Genomic DNA, 16,569 nt, shown 5'->3' with positions numbered 1-16,569 from the left:
GAGGGGGTGTGGGGAGTGCGGTCTTCCCTGGGTGTCGTGACTGAGGGGGGTGACAAAATGGCAGGTGAGTGGACCTTGTGCCCGGTGGCAGCAGCTCCGTTTCCGGGTCATGCCTGACCCGGCTGCAGAGAGCAGGAGGAGAGAGAGAAGCAGCTTCCCGCCCCTCTCCTACCCTGAACTGTGGCGTGTGGGAGGGCACCCTCCGTGCCCCTCGGGAATGCGCCCCACCCCCCTCAGGAGCTCACCCGCCCTGGGCAGTGCAGGCATATGCTCCACTGCTGAGAGAACCTTCTAGGGTTGTCACAGTCCTGGTGGGCAGAAGACCCCTGAAGGTAGGCAAGGACTGAACAAGTGGTCACTGTATTCTTTTCATATGCAGTTATTACACTGGTCAACAACAAATTTGTTGTCTGTGTTTTTTCAGTTGATTTAGGACGAATCTGATGTGCTGAACCCAAAAATCACATTGGTTTTGCTCAATCAGGTCAAGTTTATGAGCTATGGCCACATGTCATTTTTTTACATTTTTGTTCACATGTACGCTTGTGTGGAGCATTTTAGAAGAAGTTGGTGGGGGTAAAATGCCATGTCGAATAATTGTTTTGATTGGAAATGATTATTTTAATGACAAGAAGTATTCAGGTCCGATAGTTCTGGGTGATTATATCAGAAAGGGATCAGTTTGAAGTCATAAAACCTCGAAATCTTCCATAAATTGGTGCGGCTCCATAAATTGGTGGGATCAACAGAAAGGACCGGAGCAGCCTCAAGTATCCTGATCTTCAATCAGCACGTCGTCCTGTAGCTCATTGTGATGAAATTCCAGTGCCTATCTTCGGAGAACTTCCTGACATTAGTGACGAAGATGCCTCCAGTGTTGAAGGACATGAAGAAGAAGAAGTGGTTTTTGAAGATGATGCTCCACATCCATTTTCCCAAAAGGAGTTGAATGATCTAGTTTGCGACCTCAGCTTGTCAAAGGACTCTGCCGAACTGTTGGCATCCAGATTGAAGAAAAAAAACCTCCTCTCTGACAGTGCTCGCATCAGCTTCTTCCGCAACAGGCATCAAGAGTACCTCCATTTTTTCTCGGAAGAGAAGGACTTGGTATACTGTGCAGATATTGCGCAGCTTCTGCTCAAGCTTGGAGTGCCACAGTACGAACCCAAAGATTGGAGACTGTTCATTGACAGTAGCAAGCGATCACTGAAATGTGTTCTGCTACACAACGGCAACCAGTTTGCCTCTATACCCCTGGCTTACTCGAGTACACTGAAGGAGAACTATGAAGCGGTGAAGTATGTGCTGGAGAAAATTGGTTATGATCAGCATAAGTGGTTTATTTGTGTTGACCTGAAGATGGTGAACTTTTTGTTGGGACAACAGTCTGGCTTCACCAAGTACCCATCTTTTCTGTGCATGTGGGATAGTAGGGACCGTGCTCAGCATTACACGAAGAAGGACTGGCCTGTGTGGAAGGAATTGGTGCCTTGCAAAAAAAGGAACGTCATCAACGACCCTCTGGTGGACAGAGACAGAATACTCTTCCCACCGCTGCACATCAAGCTTGGCTTAATCAAGCAGTTCACCAAGGCTCTGGACAAGGATGGTGACTGCTTCACTTACTTGTGCCAGGCTTTTCCAGGATTGACCATGGAGAAGTTGAAAACTGGCATCTTTGACGGTCCTCAGATCCGTCAGCTTATCAGAGATCCAGAGTTTGGAAAGTCAATGAACGAAGTGGAACTGGAAGCGTGGAAGGCATTTGTTCTGGTAGTGAAGAACTTTCTTGGCAACAATAAGGCCAGAAACTACGCAGAACTTGTCAACAACATGCTGACTGCTTTCAGAAACCTGGGCTGCAACATGAGCGTCAAGATGCACTACCTATTTTCACATATGGACCGGTTTCCTGAGAATCTGGGTTCAATGAGTGATGAGCAGGGGGAGAGATTCCATCAGGACATGAAAGAGATGGAGACCAGGTATCAGGGTCGCTGGGACATGATGGCTGACTACTGTTGGACTCTGAAGAGAGACCTCCCTGCCGCTGAGCATTCCAGGAGTTCCAAGAAACGGAAGTTCAAGCCCTGAAGTTTGAAAAATGGTGAAGCAACATGCAATTTACGTGTACTTACCTTTATCAATGCCCACTATTCAGTTTACAGTAAACCTGACCTGATGGAGAGAAACGGATGCCATTTTCTGATTCAGCAGTGCAAAAATACCCTAAATCAGCTGTAGAAATCTAGACAACATTCAAAAAGCAAAAAATTGTTGCCCAGTGTTATTACTATTTATTATGTTAATCAAATTTGCATATCATCCGTCATTCGAAGATCACAGAGTGGATGACAACATAAAAAGACAAAATGAGAACACAAAATATATAAAAACAAAAACAAAGAAGCCCCCCCCCCCCACACACACACACAAACATATTTACAAGGACATAGAATAGTTACAGGCAGGTAGCCATGTTCGTCTGCCATAGATGAAACAAAATAAAAAAATTCCTTCCAGTAGCACCTTAGAGACCATGCACATGACAGCTCATACCAGTAACAAACTTAGTTGGTCTCTAAGGTGCTACTGGGAGGAATTTTTTTATTTTGTAAGGACATAGAACGTTCATCAGTCCAAGGCCTGGTTAAAGAGTAATATTTTTGCCTGGCATCTGAAGATATGTAATGAAGGTGTCAGGTGAGCCTCCCTGAGGAGAGCATTCCACAAACAGCGAGCCTCCGTGGAAAAGACCCGTTCTCGTGTTGCCACCCTCTGGACCTCTCATGGCGGAGGCATATGAAGAAGTGTCCCAGATGGTTGTCACAGCATCTGGGTTGGTTTGTATGGGGAGAGGCGGTTCTTGACGAAACGTGTGCTTCCTTGGCTGGGCCTTTGAGAAAGGTTGAGGTTGTGAAGATTGTACAGCTGGAAGGTACCATAGGCTGCTTTCAGAAATTGTTTTGCTCTTCCTTGTGAAAGTTTCAGAGTGTATGCTTTTTAGATTTGATGTTATACTCTTTTGCCTATGTACCTTACCCTAGGACTATTTGCAAAGGACGTATGTTATAAATACTGCAAGTCAGTTATTTTTTTCAAAATGCACAACTACTTGGACACAAGTGGTTCATTGTTAGGCTACAATCCTATACACAAATACCTGGGAGTAAGTCCCATTGAACTCAGTGGGCATAGGCTTCAACTGTTAGGAGGCAACACGTACTAAATTGAAATTATTGGCAAATAGATAGTTTTGTGGTAGTAATCAATGGCATGGCACTACAGCCTTTTAAATGTGTCTGTAGGAAGGGGTGTTATTGCTTCGCTGTTTTGTTTTACCTATTTACTTGTTTTTATCCTGTATTTTATTCTGTGAACCGCCCTGAGTTCTTTTGATAAATCTAATAAATAAAATAAATAAAGACCTCTCCAAACCAGAATGCACCACTTTTAAAGTGGCTTCTATGCAGCACATCACACTTCTGACAGTCCACCTACATTTCATTTCTCCCTCAGCCTCCCCATCTCAAATACAGCTTAAGCTTACCTTGCTATTTTATGAGACCTGGAGTTCCTTCTATTTTAGCAGGTAATTTCATGGGGAGGGGGTATTTCAAGATGCACATCAAGGGGTAAATTATTACGGCATGGCAAGCAAAACATTCCTATCTGAGACATTTTATTTGCAGTGATTTTTTGTTCCTGACCAAGGATTCAAAATAATTGTTTTTTTGATGATCTTTCATGCAGTGTGACTGTAAAGAGAAATCTGAACTGTCAGAATGATATCTGGATAGCTGACAGGGATCCACTATGCCGTCACATTCAGAGATTTTAATTGCATTCAAACAGCATACTATATGTCAAAAAGGCCACCCCCTCCAGTCCCAATTCATTGTGTAAAGAAACTTTTAAAAATATTTTTTCCTACAAGCTAGATAATACTGAACATTGTAATCCAAATGAACGTCACATATTATCAGTCTCGTTTGCTCTCTTTAAATAAATGTTTGCAGATTCTACTTTTGATACCCTGAATAGCAAGTCCTCATTATTTTCTGTTTCTACGGGTTAGAGAGTTCTAATGTCAAATTGTAATCTTTGAGATAGTTTCATTTGCCTAGCCTAACCTCTTTGATCAAATGAGCACCGTTTCTACTTTTCAAAATACTACACTCAGGATCCATGCATTCTCTTAATCATTGCTCAATTTCTTTTATCTGCGCTCCTTTCCCCCCCTGCACTCATAACAAGACCTCCAAGATCTGAACTCTAGTCCATATTTTTAATGTTACAGTTCTATAGATAATGTATTTTTTTGATTTAGTTCACAGGTAACCTACTTAAAGATATCTAGATATGTATCTCAGAATTCTTAGATAAAATGTTCAAGTAGTTGATTCCCACTTTTGACAACAAAGACTTTTTCCCCCTAAGAGAGAGAGAGAGAGAGAGAGAGGAAGAAATCCATAGGGACATACCTAATAAGTACATGGCTTTACTTTTTCTCCCTATATCACAGGATTTCGTTTCAGGGCCCCCTTATTTTTCTACACTGACTTTGGTTTCCTTTTTGCTGTTGCTTTTAGAGTGCTACAGAAAAATAAAGCCCTCTAATAACTAGATAGTAGCTGTAAGATGGGCTATCTTTGAAACTGGGGTAGATGTTCACAAGATGCAATAATTGAGGTGGAATGCAGCAACACAGAAAGCTGCCTTATACCACGTCAGGCTATTGGTCCACCTACAGCATTGCACACTGACTGGAGCCACTCTCCACGGTTTCAAACTGAGGACATTTCAAGCCCTACCTGGAGATGCCTATATCTTCTGCATGCACAGCAGACGCAGTGCCACTGAGCTACAGCCCATTCAGATGGCCCCATTTCTAGCTGGTGCTGCTATAGTCATTGCTAAACCAGGAGCCCCATGAAAGACTCATCTGTGGCATTTTGGTTCACTGCCCAAAATATGCCAAAAGGACAGGTGCCGTTATTTAGAACAAGAAATACCCACTTCCCCTGCTGGAAGGGTTACCAGCTACAATGAGGACAAAGATCCTGTATTTTTTCATTCACAGTCGTGCAGAAGAGGAATGTTTGCAGGCCCGTCTTTGCTCACACTGACAGGGCTATGGTATGCCAAGCCGCACCTGCTGAAATCCTTCTATATAGCAATTCATAGCACCTGGTCAGATTGACCCAGGACCAGCATCAGTGCTTACCATGGTTGAGCACCTCGTAAGTACCTCTTCAGCCTTTTAAAAATCAGCACCTCCCCAACATTTGAGGCTCCAAGTAATCAGAGAGAGAGAGTTTGCTGGCATCTGTCCATCTTGAGAGGCAATGAAGTGCACCTCCAGGGGTGAAGTCAAACTGCTGGAGAACCACAGCACCTGCTGTGGCTGCACAGGCCAGTAACTCACAACTGCTGCTTCCCATGTTGTTTTTGCTGTGTTAGCAGCACTGAAGTGACCTCTCCGGGATGCAAGCCTGGGCAATATGTATAGAGGTCCTGCCCAGATGACAAGACATCTCTCTCAGTCCCGTTGATATGGTCCAAGGAAAGCAGAGCAATACATTTGGCACCAGCTTGGCTGCAGGAATTGCTGGAAGGAGGCATACAAGGGACTCCACTCCAGATCTGAGTATAGCAATGTTTCCCAACCTTGGGTCTCCAGCTGTTTTTGGACTACAATACCTATCATCCCTGACCACTAGTCTTGCTAGGCTAGGGATGATGGGAGTGGTAGTCCAAAAAGAGCTGGAGACCAAAAGTTGGGAAACACTGGTGTAAAGTTTCATCTTTAGCCTTTTCTTCTCCACCCCACCATGTGAGCCACTTCCTAGATGTGAAATGCCTATTAAAACCTTAGGTGTATGTGCTAGTCTAGGGTTTGTATCAATACCTCTGCTTGATAAGATAATATAGGCCTGGGTAGGATGATCCTGTGTTCTACTTTACAGAGAACAGTCCTCTTTCGAATGGCTGTCAGGGAACGATCCTCTCTCTTTGCGAAAATCCTATGTTTGAAGGGCTGTCCGGTCCAAATCTAAGTTTAAGATAACATTCCAGATCACCTTGAAGTCACCCATCAACAGTTAGCAAACTGAGCAGGAATGTGTCACCTGTCACAATTAGGCACTGGGCAAACCAACTTTATTTGTGCTTCTTGAGCCAACATGTGAAGCAAAATGAAGTTATCCTTCAAAAATCACAGGGTTTCAGACAGGGGTCTTTTCCAACCCTATCTGGAGCTGTTGGGGGATGGCATCTGAGATATTCTGTATGCAAAACACATGTTCTACCACTGAACATCTTCAAATGTAAAACGTTCCCTCCATGCAGAAAACTAGTGTGTCAGGGAGAAGGGTTCTAGCCTAGTTTTCTCTTTGAGATACTTGCTTTCAGTGTGTAGATTCCCTTCCTTGTATGAAAGCATTCAATCCCATGTGTTTCTACTGGAATTTTGATCTAGTATACTGCAGGCACTGGTGAACTATCTCAACAGGAACTAGGCCTTGGGTGCCTACTTTTGGATGATTTAATGTATGCTTTTGGTTTTTAATACTATTGCTCTCCATTTCAAGCACATGTTTAAATCGAAAAGCCAATTACAAATTATCAAATGAGACATTAAAATAAAAACCCACACTGCCTTTTTAGGCCTGTGGTACATAAGAGAGGTTCTTTCCACAGAAAACGGTAACCCTGATCACTAAGAACGGACTTATTTGCAGTATTTGGTGTGTACATTGAAAATAAAGCACATAAGGCAAGGGAATAAAACGACAAATCCCTCACAATAGGTATCAGCCATGTTCACAGGGCAGCTTTTACATATACATTTAAAAATGCAACAGTCTCTATTTTTGGCATTAGTTATATGCATGTTACTATGGCAACTTGGAGCATCGCATTTTGCACATGCCCCCTCTCTGTGTGGTAGGGAACACCATGAATGCCGAGAGAAAAATAGTAAGTAAACACCCATACAAAGGTGCTCTTAATGTACCATTAAAATGCTCAGGAAGTACGGTATGAAGGTAAGGTTGGTAAGGTTGAAGTAGAAGGACATGGGAAATGATAGTAGACTGGTGAAATTATCATTAATAGTATCAATGAAAAATGTAGCTCTGGCCTGCTACTATATTAGCAGCTCCCTCCTTGTCTCTCAAGTAAGTACTTAGATACATATCATTTGATTGTATCCAGGTGTCTCAAACAAAGAGAATGTTTAATGCAAGGCATATGAATTCAGTGCGAATGAACGCAACCCCTCTATACAACCAGACCATCTTTAACCTCTCAGTCTTTGTCTTGAAAGGGAACATGTCCAAAACTTTCAGAAATTGTGCTTGGGAATCTTTAGCTGTGTTGAGTTTTTTAAACAATGGGTTGAATAGAGTTCACTTGGGGAGTGACTCAAAACAATCTGTTCTGCTCTACTAGTTACACTATTGATAACTGTTTGATGTGCTGAAAGCTTGTCAGGGGAAGCAGCTTTTGCCTGAAGTTACAAAGGTGTTTTGCATTTTTGTCTCACTAACCCAAGGTGATTCCACTAAAGGTATGTTGTCCCTCAACTCTTCATTTCACCTTCTTCACAGATATCACAGTAGCAGCTGCATCATTATGAAATATGGCAATTCTGCTTTCTTTCTTTTTTAAATAATATTTATTAATAGTTTCAGAATAATAGAAAAAAGAGAAAAAATAAAAAACACTACAATACATAAAGAAGAAAAAAACACAAAACATAAAAACCAATACAGCAATGCAACAAAAAAAAAAACAAAAAAGGGGAAAAAATCCCAAATTACATATCTTTAACTTCCATTTGCTTGTTTCATTGACCTCCTCACACCTCCCCTTTTGTATTCTAGTTTAATTAGTTATTTCAGCAAATTCTTTCCATCTTTCTCAATTTTTGTTAAATAATTTATCTTAACATTTTAACCTAATAGTTAACTCAACAAATCCTTCCCATCTTTCCCCATATTCTGTTATTTAAATTACCTTGATTTATTTAACCTTATCTTACCCTAAAATACCTTAAAGCTTGAATCTTAATGCTCAAATATACATAGCTCCTGATATCATTTCTGCTAGAGTCATATAGTTTCATTCCAACGTTTTCCCTAATATTCACGTATTTTAAGCTAATTCCCCAAATAAAAAATTTCTTTATAGATTTTCTTCCAATCTTCATCCAACGTCTCTTCTTCCTGGTCTCGGGTCGTGTCAGTCCTTACTGTCCATTCCATCCAGTCCATCAACCTGGAAGTCTTATGTCCGAGGCCCTTAAGTCTCTTCCATGTCCCTTCTGCAGATCTTCTTCTTGTTGTTTATACTTGCCCTTTTCCTTGTCATTTGTTTGTCTCTTTCTTAATTTCTTTCCTTTCTCATTGAGGAGTAGGTCTCTGGGTGGTTCCAACCCAAAATTGTCTCCATCGCCCTTCATCAAAAAATATGGCAATTCTGCTTTCATATCATTGCCCCCTTCACCATTTCCATTCATTTTTCTTTATTTACTTCTTCATTGTTTCTCATTTGCCCCTCTTTGCTCCATTCTGCACACTTGCGGTCCACACAATCAGACTTCAGGAAGTTGGCTAGAGAATTTCCTCATGGGAGCATATGCTTGTGGGGAGGCATTTTGGTCTGCATCTTGATAAAAAGTTGGAGGCGGTGGTTCCTTCAGGACAAATCTACCTGTGAGTTAATGTACCAGCCTGCCATTTCAAGCAAAATCCAGTTTGCAAGGAGCTGATCTTTAAAGTGGCTTCTAGGGGAAACCCCTCGTGTAGCCTGGCTCAAATTATGCCCTGAACAAAAAAAAAAAAAAAAATCCAGATTATTGCATGGACTCCAATATGAATTTAATGTGTTACCTATTCACACATTGCTTGTGACCTTTAGAGTGCCACGGGATTCCATCTGTAGCACAGTAACGAAGCTACGTTTTGTGTGTCTGTAAAAAAGCAATGGGCAAATCACCCTGGGTGACAGGAGAGCTGTGTCAAATTAAGCAAAACAGTTTTCAGCTCAGTTTAATTAAATCAATGCACCCCCACATATCAGCCTGCCATTTCCTTTTGGGTATCAAGCCTCGCTTGATGCAACTGCATTGAAATACAAAGGATCAAAGGTTTAATGTCTTAACAAAGAGGGCTCAGTGACCCTGTAGTGGTTAACTAGCTCCAGGGATGGTTGCAGCAGACCCTCTCCTGCAATCTGCTTTTGCACGTGCTGAATCCCTTCCAAATCATGCAGGGTTCCTAATAATGTGGAATCCTATGCATGTACACTTCTGTGCATCTAGGATCCCCCTTTACAGATATGTACTCAATGTGTGAACAAGACATATAGGGTGAACCGGGAGATGCAGTCCTGTTACTGTTCCTCACTTTGGCACTCCACATTGAAGACTAGTGGCTGAAAATCCCTAAGGAAAAGCAGAGGATTGGTGCATTGATTATTAAAAACAGCATGTGACAAAACTTACAGTGCCATCTTATGCATTGAGAAGCAGGTTTTATTGTGTTCAGTGAGGCTCGCTTCCTGCTGAGTGTGTTTTGGACTCTTGGCTAAAGAGAGAAGCAATAATAGGCAACCCTGCGTACAAAAGAGGTGTCTGTGATCTTGTAAGTTTTAGAGCAGTTCCTACAAAGTGTCAAGATTGTTTCTTCCACTGACTTTCAACAGATGTTTAGCAGATTAATCCTTTTGTTTATCAGGAACAGAAGAAAATTGTGCATGGGGAGGACAAATGAGAAATTTAGGTGGAAATCAGGATGGGGAGGAAAGACCCAGGTAAACTGGAAAGGTGAAGTAAAAGGAAATGAACAGGGAAATATAGTGATCTGAATGAACAGAGCTTCTTCAGAGGTGGGGGGGGGGGAGTGTCAGTAGCCTGGGGGTTGCCTGCAGAAAGAGTAACAAGAAAGAAAGTATACAAGAGAAAAAAACTGTGGAAGAGATCGATGGCAGCTGGGATAAATATATGAGCCAGAAACTTGTGCTAATAAATGTTTGCATTCTATTCACCGACTTCCCCATTATATTTTTGCACATGGTCTGCAGTGAGTTATTTTGCATTACTTTTAGAAGACATCTGAAGGCAGCCCTGTTCAGGGAAGTTCTTAATGTTTGATGTTGTATGGTGTTTTGATTTGTTGGAAGCCGCCCAGAGTGACTGGGGGAACTCAGTCAGAAGGGCAGCATATAAATAAATAATAATAATAATAATAATAATAATAATAATAATGAGAGTTCTAGACAATGGGGAAACTATTATGGAACTATGGGACTACATATAACTTCAGCAAGTTGCACTGGCTCTCAGTTTGTTCCCCAGGTACAATTTAAGATGCCTGTCCAACATGCAGCCCTCGAGACCTTTTATGGTGGTCCTTGGCAACATTTGATGCTCCTCCCAAGCCCTTACACTGCCTTCCCAAACCTGAGTAAGCAAGGCACTGGGCTCTGGAGGCATGAGAGCTCTGATAGGGTCCTAGATTCTTCCCATCTGCTTCCCAAAGCCTAGTTAGCACTTTCCCAGATTTGGAAAGTAGGTGGGAGGGCTCTAGGACCCTGCCAGAGCCTTATGCCTCTTTCCCAAAGCCCAGTGCCTTGCTTAGCCAACTTTGAGAAGACAGCACAAGAGGGGGGGTTGTCAAATTGTGGCCTCGCTCCCTGCTCCTCTGCGACAAGGCAGTTTGTGGCCCACAGGTTCTGTGTCAAAGTACTCTTGCAACCCACTTTGTGTTAAAAGTTGGGCTGCCCTGCCCTAAATGGTCTGGGGGCATATTGTTTGAAAGTCTGTCTTCTCTCATTTAAGTCTTCTATCTTTTATTCTCTTCAACAGAGGCTTTGCGGTTAGAGGCACAGTTATTTGAGATACGAGACAGGGCCATCACTAAGGTTGTGGAATGCCCTTCCTTGCGGAGCTTGGTTGGTTTGATTTACCCTTTCTGTGAACAGTCAAGACCTCATTTTGTCAGGGTTTCGGATAATTTTAACTTCACACCCTGCTACTGTTTCATGTTGCTCTGCTTTTTAAGCTCTCCATTCCTGTATGTTTTAGTGTGGTATTATTGTAGCGTTGTTGTAGATGCTTTTGATCTATATTTTGAGCAACTTTGGAGGCCCTTGTAGCTGAAAGGTGGTAGAGAAATCCACTAATTATTTATTTTAAAGTGTGTTTTGCTAATCCATCCATCTTCCATGTAGACATGAGAAATAGGAAATGTGGTTCTGTGACACTTCTGACTTTGACTAGTCTGCATACAGATTTTGGTACAAACTTGAGTATAAGATACAAGTTTCATTACCGGAGAGTTAAGGAAGGAGGCAGAGGCAAAAACAGTAGTAGAATGTGGACTGAAATAATCATGTGAAGCTTAGACTTCCATTGTCACTATGCAACAGAACCTACTTCGCACTATTCTTGGCTTCACCGTTAATTGGACCATTGCCATTATGCCTTTTTGCTCAGGAATTCTCGATTTCTGACTGCTGCTGGCTTGCGCCCTCCCTCAGTTCATTCATGGGTAGCTTTGAAAGGTGGTCTGCTTTGACATGTACATCATTAGACAGGAGAAGGGAAGCAAGGTATCAATATCAGAAATGAGCAATAGCAGGAAGAGGCATGTGGCAGGAAAAGAAAACAATTAGAAACAGTTTAGTGTCCTGAAGAAAAATCGTCAGTGCCAAGTTGGGCTGACAGAATCCTCTCTGGGGGAAATGGGGAGGCGAATCGGAACACACTCAACACTTCACACAATGCTTCATCAAAGACATAAAATGGATGTACTTTTTGTGCACAAAATATGGCAATGCTAGGCATGGTTGCTAATGTGACCTACTGGGCTTTGAGGGGGGCTACTTTAAATCAGCCAAGTGCTTGAGACTTTCATTTGCAAGACAAATTTATTTTTGTTGTGTGGTTGTGTATGATTCTTATTATTACACCACACCCATCTGGCTGGGTTGCTTCTGATTCTGTTTGTTTGTTTCAGCCAGATTTTTGTGCTGGCATGAATTTCCAAACCCACCATACCTTGAGAGCATGAAAAAGGAAAGAAAAAAAATGCTGAACACCTATTATAAAACAGCAACAAAAATTAGATTTGGCTTGACCTAAGCTGCTTGTACCTTCTTTATTGATCAGAAGATGAAATATACTTTTTCCAAGTCCTAAATGCCAGATAAGTAAACACTAAGTGAATAGTATTTATTAGTTACAGATAGGTAGCCATGTTGGTCTGCCATAGTCAAAACAAAAAAATTCCTTCCAGTAGCACCTTAAAGACCAACTAAGTTAGTTCTTGGTATGAGCTTTCGTGTGCAAGCACACTTCTTCAGATACTATTTATTAGGTTACATTAAGGTTGCAGGAGTTTACTCTCCTTTAACACAGTTGGACTTACTTATGAGTAAACACACACAGGATTGCACAGTTAAGAATACATTTATTCAGGCTTTATTTCACTGCAGTCTACTCAGCCAATAAGTAAGGAAACCACTGTTCTTCCTTGACCTTTTCTCTCAAACTTAACATAATTGCAAGGCAGGGTGGTTGGAGAGCAATCTAAACAGGAGGTTTCTGGTTTCTGATTCACAAACCTCTGAAACTTATAATGAAGATGATAAAAAAGAGCATGGCATGGTTCTCTGCAAGCTCTCAGTCTGTTGCATAGAATTTCTTAATGCATAAATGCTTAATTTTATAAACGTTACTTCATGGAGAAAGACTGTAGCTCAGTGGTAGAGCATATGCTTTGCATTCAGAAGGTCTCAAGTTCAGTCCCTGGAATCTCTCCAATTAAACAATCTCAGGTAGCTGGCTTAGAAATGCTTGACTAGACAGATCAATGGTTTGAGTCAACAAGGGGGGGGGGATCAGATGATGCCCCTATATGTTCCAGGAGTGTAATCTGTACAGCCGAATCCACTGTCCCCACCACTATGCATGGCAATCAAAAAGTCCTTGTCATCCGCACATTTGGCTTATATGTGATGGAGCTCTGCCAATTGGGGATGAGGGAAATTTGGTGTTGTATGCATTCGAATGAGAAACTACCTAATTTGTACTTCTCAAACCAATAAGCAAACTGAAACGCAATTATCCATCAAAATATGCACACTTTGAATTTTGCAATGTAGTTCTCCAAGCAAACAATGTGTACCGTACATGAATTCAATGCAAGAGGAGTGTTTGCACGAATATCCCCTAATATAAGTCAGCTTTATATAGTTGGCTGAGTATTGTTTTTACTGGCTCTCAGTGGCCTTATGAGGAGCGGTTGAGGGGGTTGGTTATGTTTAGCCTGCAAAAGAGGAGACTGAGAGGAGATTTGAAAGACATCATGACAAGGAAGGAAATTCCAACTAAACATCAAGAAGAACTTTCTGACAGTAAGAGCTGGTTGACAGTGAAACAGACTCCCTCGTGAGGTAGTGGATTCTCCTTCTTTGGAGATTTCTAAGCAGAGGTTGGATGGCCTTCTATCATGGATGATCTAGTTAAGATTCCTGCATTGCAGGGGGTTGGCCTAGATAGTACTCAGGTCCCTTCCAAATCTACAATTCTATGATAGTTTTTATTTTTGGTTGCATTGTTGGCATTTATGTTTGTTTGCTAATGTTGCAAGCCACCTTGAAAGATGATTACCCAGAAAGGCAACTAGAAATATTTAAAAATAAATAAACAGATATCAGTTACATAATATATTCATTTAAGCATTATATATTCAAGTGGAGATTACTCTTTTGGCTGACCAAACTAATGAATTTTCAGCTACAGCAGTGCAAACAATATCTTTGACTGCAGACTTGGCAAAGTTATGTTCTGCTCCAGTGCTTTAATAGTGTACTGCTGTGGAATGTGGCTCAGAATCTCTACATTGTCATCACCTCTGATGCCTGTTGACAGCTCATAAGATTCTGCTTAAAAGGCCATCTTGTTGGCCATCCCCACCCCACCCACTTGCACCATACTGCTCTGCTATGCATTGAAACAGACGAACATCAACACCAGGGATGGATGCTGCACCCAGCATTTGAGCTGAGGTTTGGATCTTGACCCGTAGGATCAGGGCCAGAACTAGGCATTTCATTCTACCCTATCGCCACTCCTGGCACATGTACTATTTTATTGGAGGCCCACAGGAACTGGGTTGGTACATTTTGTACTTTTCCCCTTATGTAAGAAATATATGGTGCTGTGAGTTACTCTGCAAAGTGAAAAATCCCTAGTGGATCTTGAATCTTTTTCAGGAAGGATAAGAAAAGAACAAATGGATTCATTTCAGAGAACCAGGAAGCTATGATGAAGATGGATGTGGCCAACATCTGTGTTCTAGAAGGCCATTATGTCCTCCAGATTTTATGCACAGGCCACATGATGGTGCCAACAGCACCCTAGCAGTTCTTGACCTATTTCTCATTTGGCCTCTAGCGGCAGTGGCGTAGCGTGGGGGGTGCCAGGGGTGCCAGCCGCACCGGGCGCAACACCTGGGGGGGCGCGAGTCCAGAGGGAAGGGACAAGCAATCGAGGCTTGGTTGGGGTGGGGGATCGTCGTCTCCGCCACTGCTTCTGTTTTCCGCTGCGCTGAGGCCGCGCAGCCGTTGCCCAAGCTCGACAACTCGTGGAGGGCGCCTCTCTCTCTCTCTCTCTCTCTCTCTCTCTCTGCCTGGAGGGGAGGGGCTTTCCCTGCTCTTTGTTCCGTTTGAGCAAACACAGCAACGAAACAGAGCAGGGTGGGCAGTAAGACCCTGAGGCAGAATGCAGGAAAGCAGCCACTTCCTCTTTTCAGGTTTCCCTTCTCCGGTACCTACCCACCCACGTTTATTGCGAGGGAAATCTAGCTGACTGCAGGGAAGGGGTTGGGTGCATGTAATGTGTGACAAAGGCATCAGGTGTACGTCTTGGGTGGAAAGGGTATAAGGGTGGGGAGGTAGAGTGCATTTAAAAAAACCAAAACATTGTGGATTTAAACAAGGAAAATGTAGCATAATCTACCTTTTGTAAGGGCCCTTTGGGATTGGTTTTACCCATCTCAGACAGTTAGCTCATAGTGTAAATAAAGATGGCTGTTGTTTACATTTTTTTAATAAAAGCATCAACAACGATCCTTTTGCACGGTCTGTTGTGCTGTGTTGCAGAACTTTTTGCAGTTGCAGGATTAGGGATGGTGTTCTGTGCTACAGTGGCGTAGCGTGGGGGGTGCAGGCTGGGCCGGCCACACCGGGCGCAACATCTGGGGGGCCACGCTCCACGGGTTAGGGGGCACAAAATCCACGGGTTAGGGGGCGCAAAATCCACGGGTTAGGGGGCGCAAATTACTTGCCTTGCCCCGGGTGCTGACAACCCACGCTACGCCACTGTCTAGCGGTGATGACCTCCAAATAATTTTGACTGCCACTCTCATTGTCCTCAGCCAGTGGTCCTGGTGGCTGAGGCATGGTGAAAGCCATAGCTCAAAATACCTGGAGGGCGCTAGATGGTGGGATGCTCTTCTAGAAGTTTTTCTGGAGCCCAGAAGTATATTTTGCTGCAAAATTACCCCAAAACCTTTGCCGTCGTAGAGAGGAAATCCAGAGAGGAAATGTCAGTTTAAAATGTGAAATTATTTTATTTTATTTTATTTTATTTTACACTGGGGGGGATTCTACTTGAGTGATATAGTAGGTGTTTTTTTAAAAATCACACTGTTGCTTTGTGGGTCATGTCTGTCTGTCTGTCTGTCTGTCTCTTCCAGAGCTGCCAATAACCGCAGTGCCACCTAGCTTCGTGGGTATGCAGCTATCCATCGCTGAAATCCTCTCACAAGAGATTACACTCTTTAAGTGTACAGGACATATAAAGTGGATGCAATCCTGCTTGCACAAATCAATGACAAAATTAACATTAGCTGCAGTCAGATCAAGTTCAGTAAAAGCAGATAAAGTGAATTAAAATATACAGGTTAATGAGTTGATTCTAAAATTAACTTGCGTGTCTCACTAAAGATGGAAATGTCAAGCTTAGAACTAAATAGAGGTCGGTGTTTAAAGACCACACTAATCACAGGAATTAGTGCATCCTGACATTGATTTATTTACAATGAATCTTTCTGGAATGAAGAAAAAGGCTGCCTCCGCAGTACTAAACTCACAAAATCTCTAGAACAAGATAGTCAGCACAAGGTCCTCCAGGTTCATGTGCCCTTCGTACAAAATGGTGTGCCCGCCAACTCATGTTCACACCAATTCACATGGCTGAAAATTTGCCTCCTATTGAGCACCTGGTATATTTAAAGTGTCATACAGTTAGACCAGTATTCTGAGGGTGTGGTGCAGTCTGCCAGTGCAATGCTGCTTCCTCCACAAATGCTCACGTATACTCATTGTGATTTTGTGTGTGTGTGTGTATACATCAGTTTCTCTTAGTTGGGGGAGACCAGAGGTCCACCAATGCATTTGAGGGAGATCACAAGGCCATGCAAGTTAGCCCCACCCCTAGCTAGCAAATACACCACTAGCATGTGCATTTTGCTGGCATGGGAATACACTCTAGGC

At 42.5% G+C, this 16,569-nt stretch overlaps 1 protein-coding gene across 1 annotated transcript in view; it reads left to right on the top strand.

Moving 5' to 3' along the window:
* Nucleotides 1–744: 744 nt before the first annotated feature.
* LOC310713380 (uncharacterized protein) overlaps nt 745–16,569 on the top strand; it is a 174,180-nt gene continuing 158,355 nt past the window's right edge. The window contains exon 1 of the mRNA XM_083517445.1: nt 745–2,286. Within this exon, the coding sequence (XP_083373571.1) occupies nt 1,360–2,094 (735 nt within the window). The 5' untranslated portion in view covers nt 745–1,359 and the 3' untranslated portion in view covers nt 2,095–2,286. The remainder of the gene's footprint in view (nt 2,287–16,569) is intronic.

This window comes from Podarcis liolepis, assembly GCF_965112155.1.
Source record: "Podarcis liolepis genome assembly, chromosome: 8".
In the NCBI taxonomy this organism is placed as follows: Eukaryota; Metazoa; Chordata; class Lepidosauria; order Squamata; family Lacertidae; genus Podarcis; species Podarcis liolepis.
The sequence above is the reverse complement of the archived record's forward strand: the minus strand, read 5'-3'. Positions and strand labels throughout refer to the sequence as shown.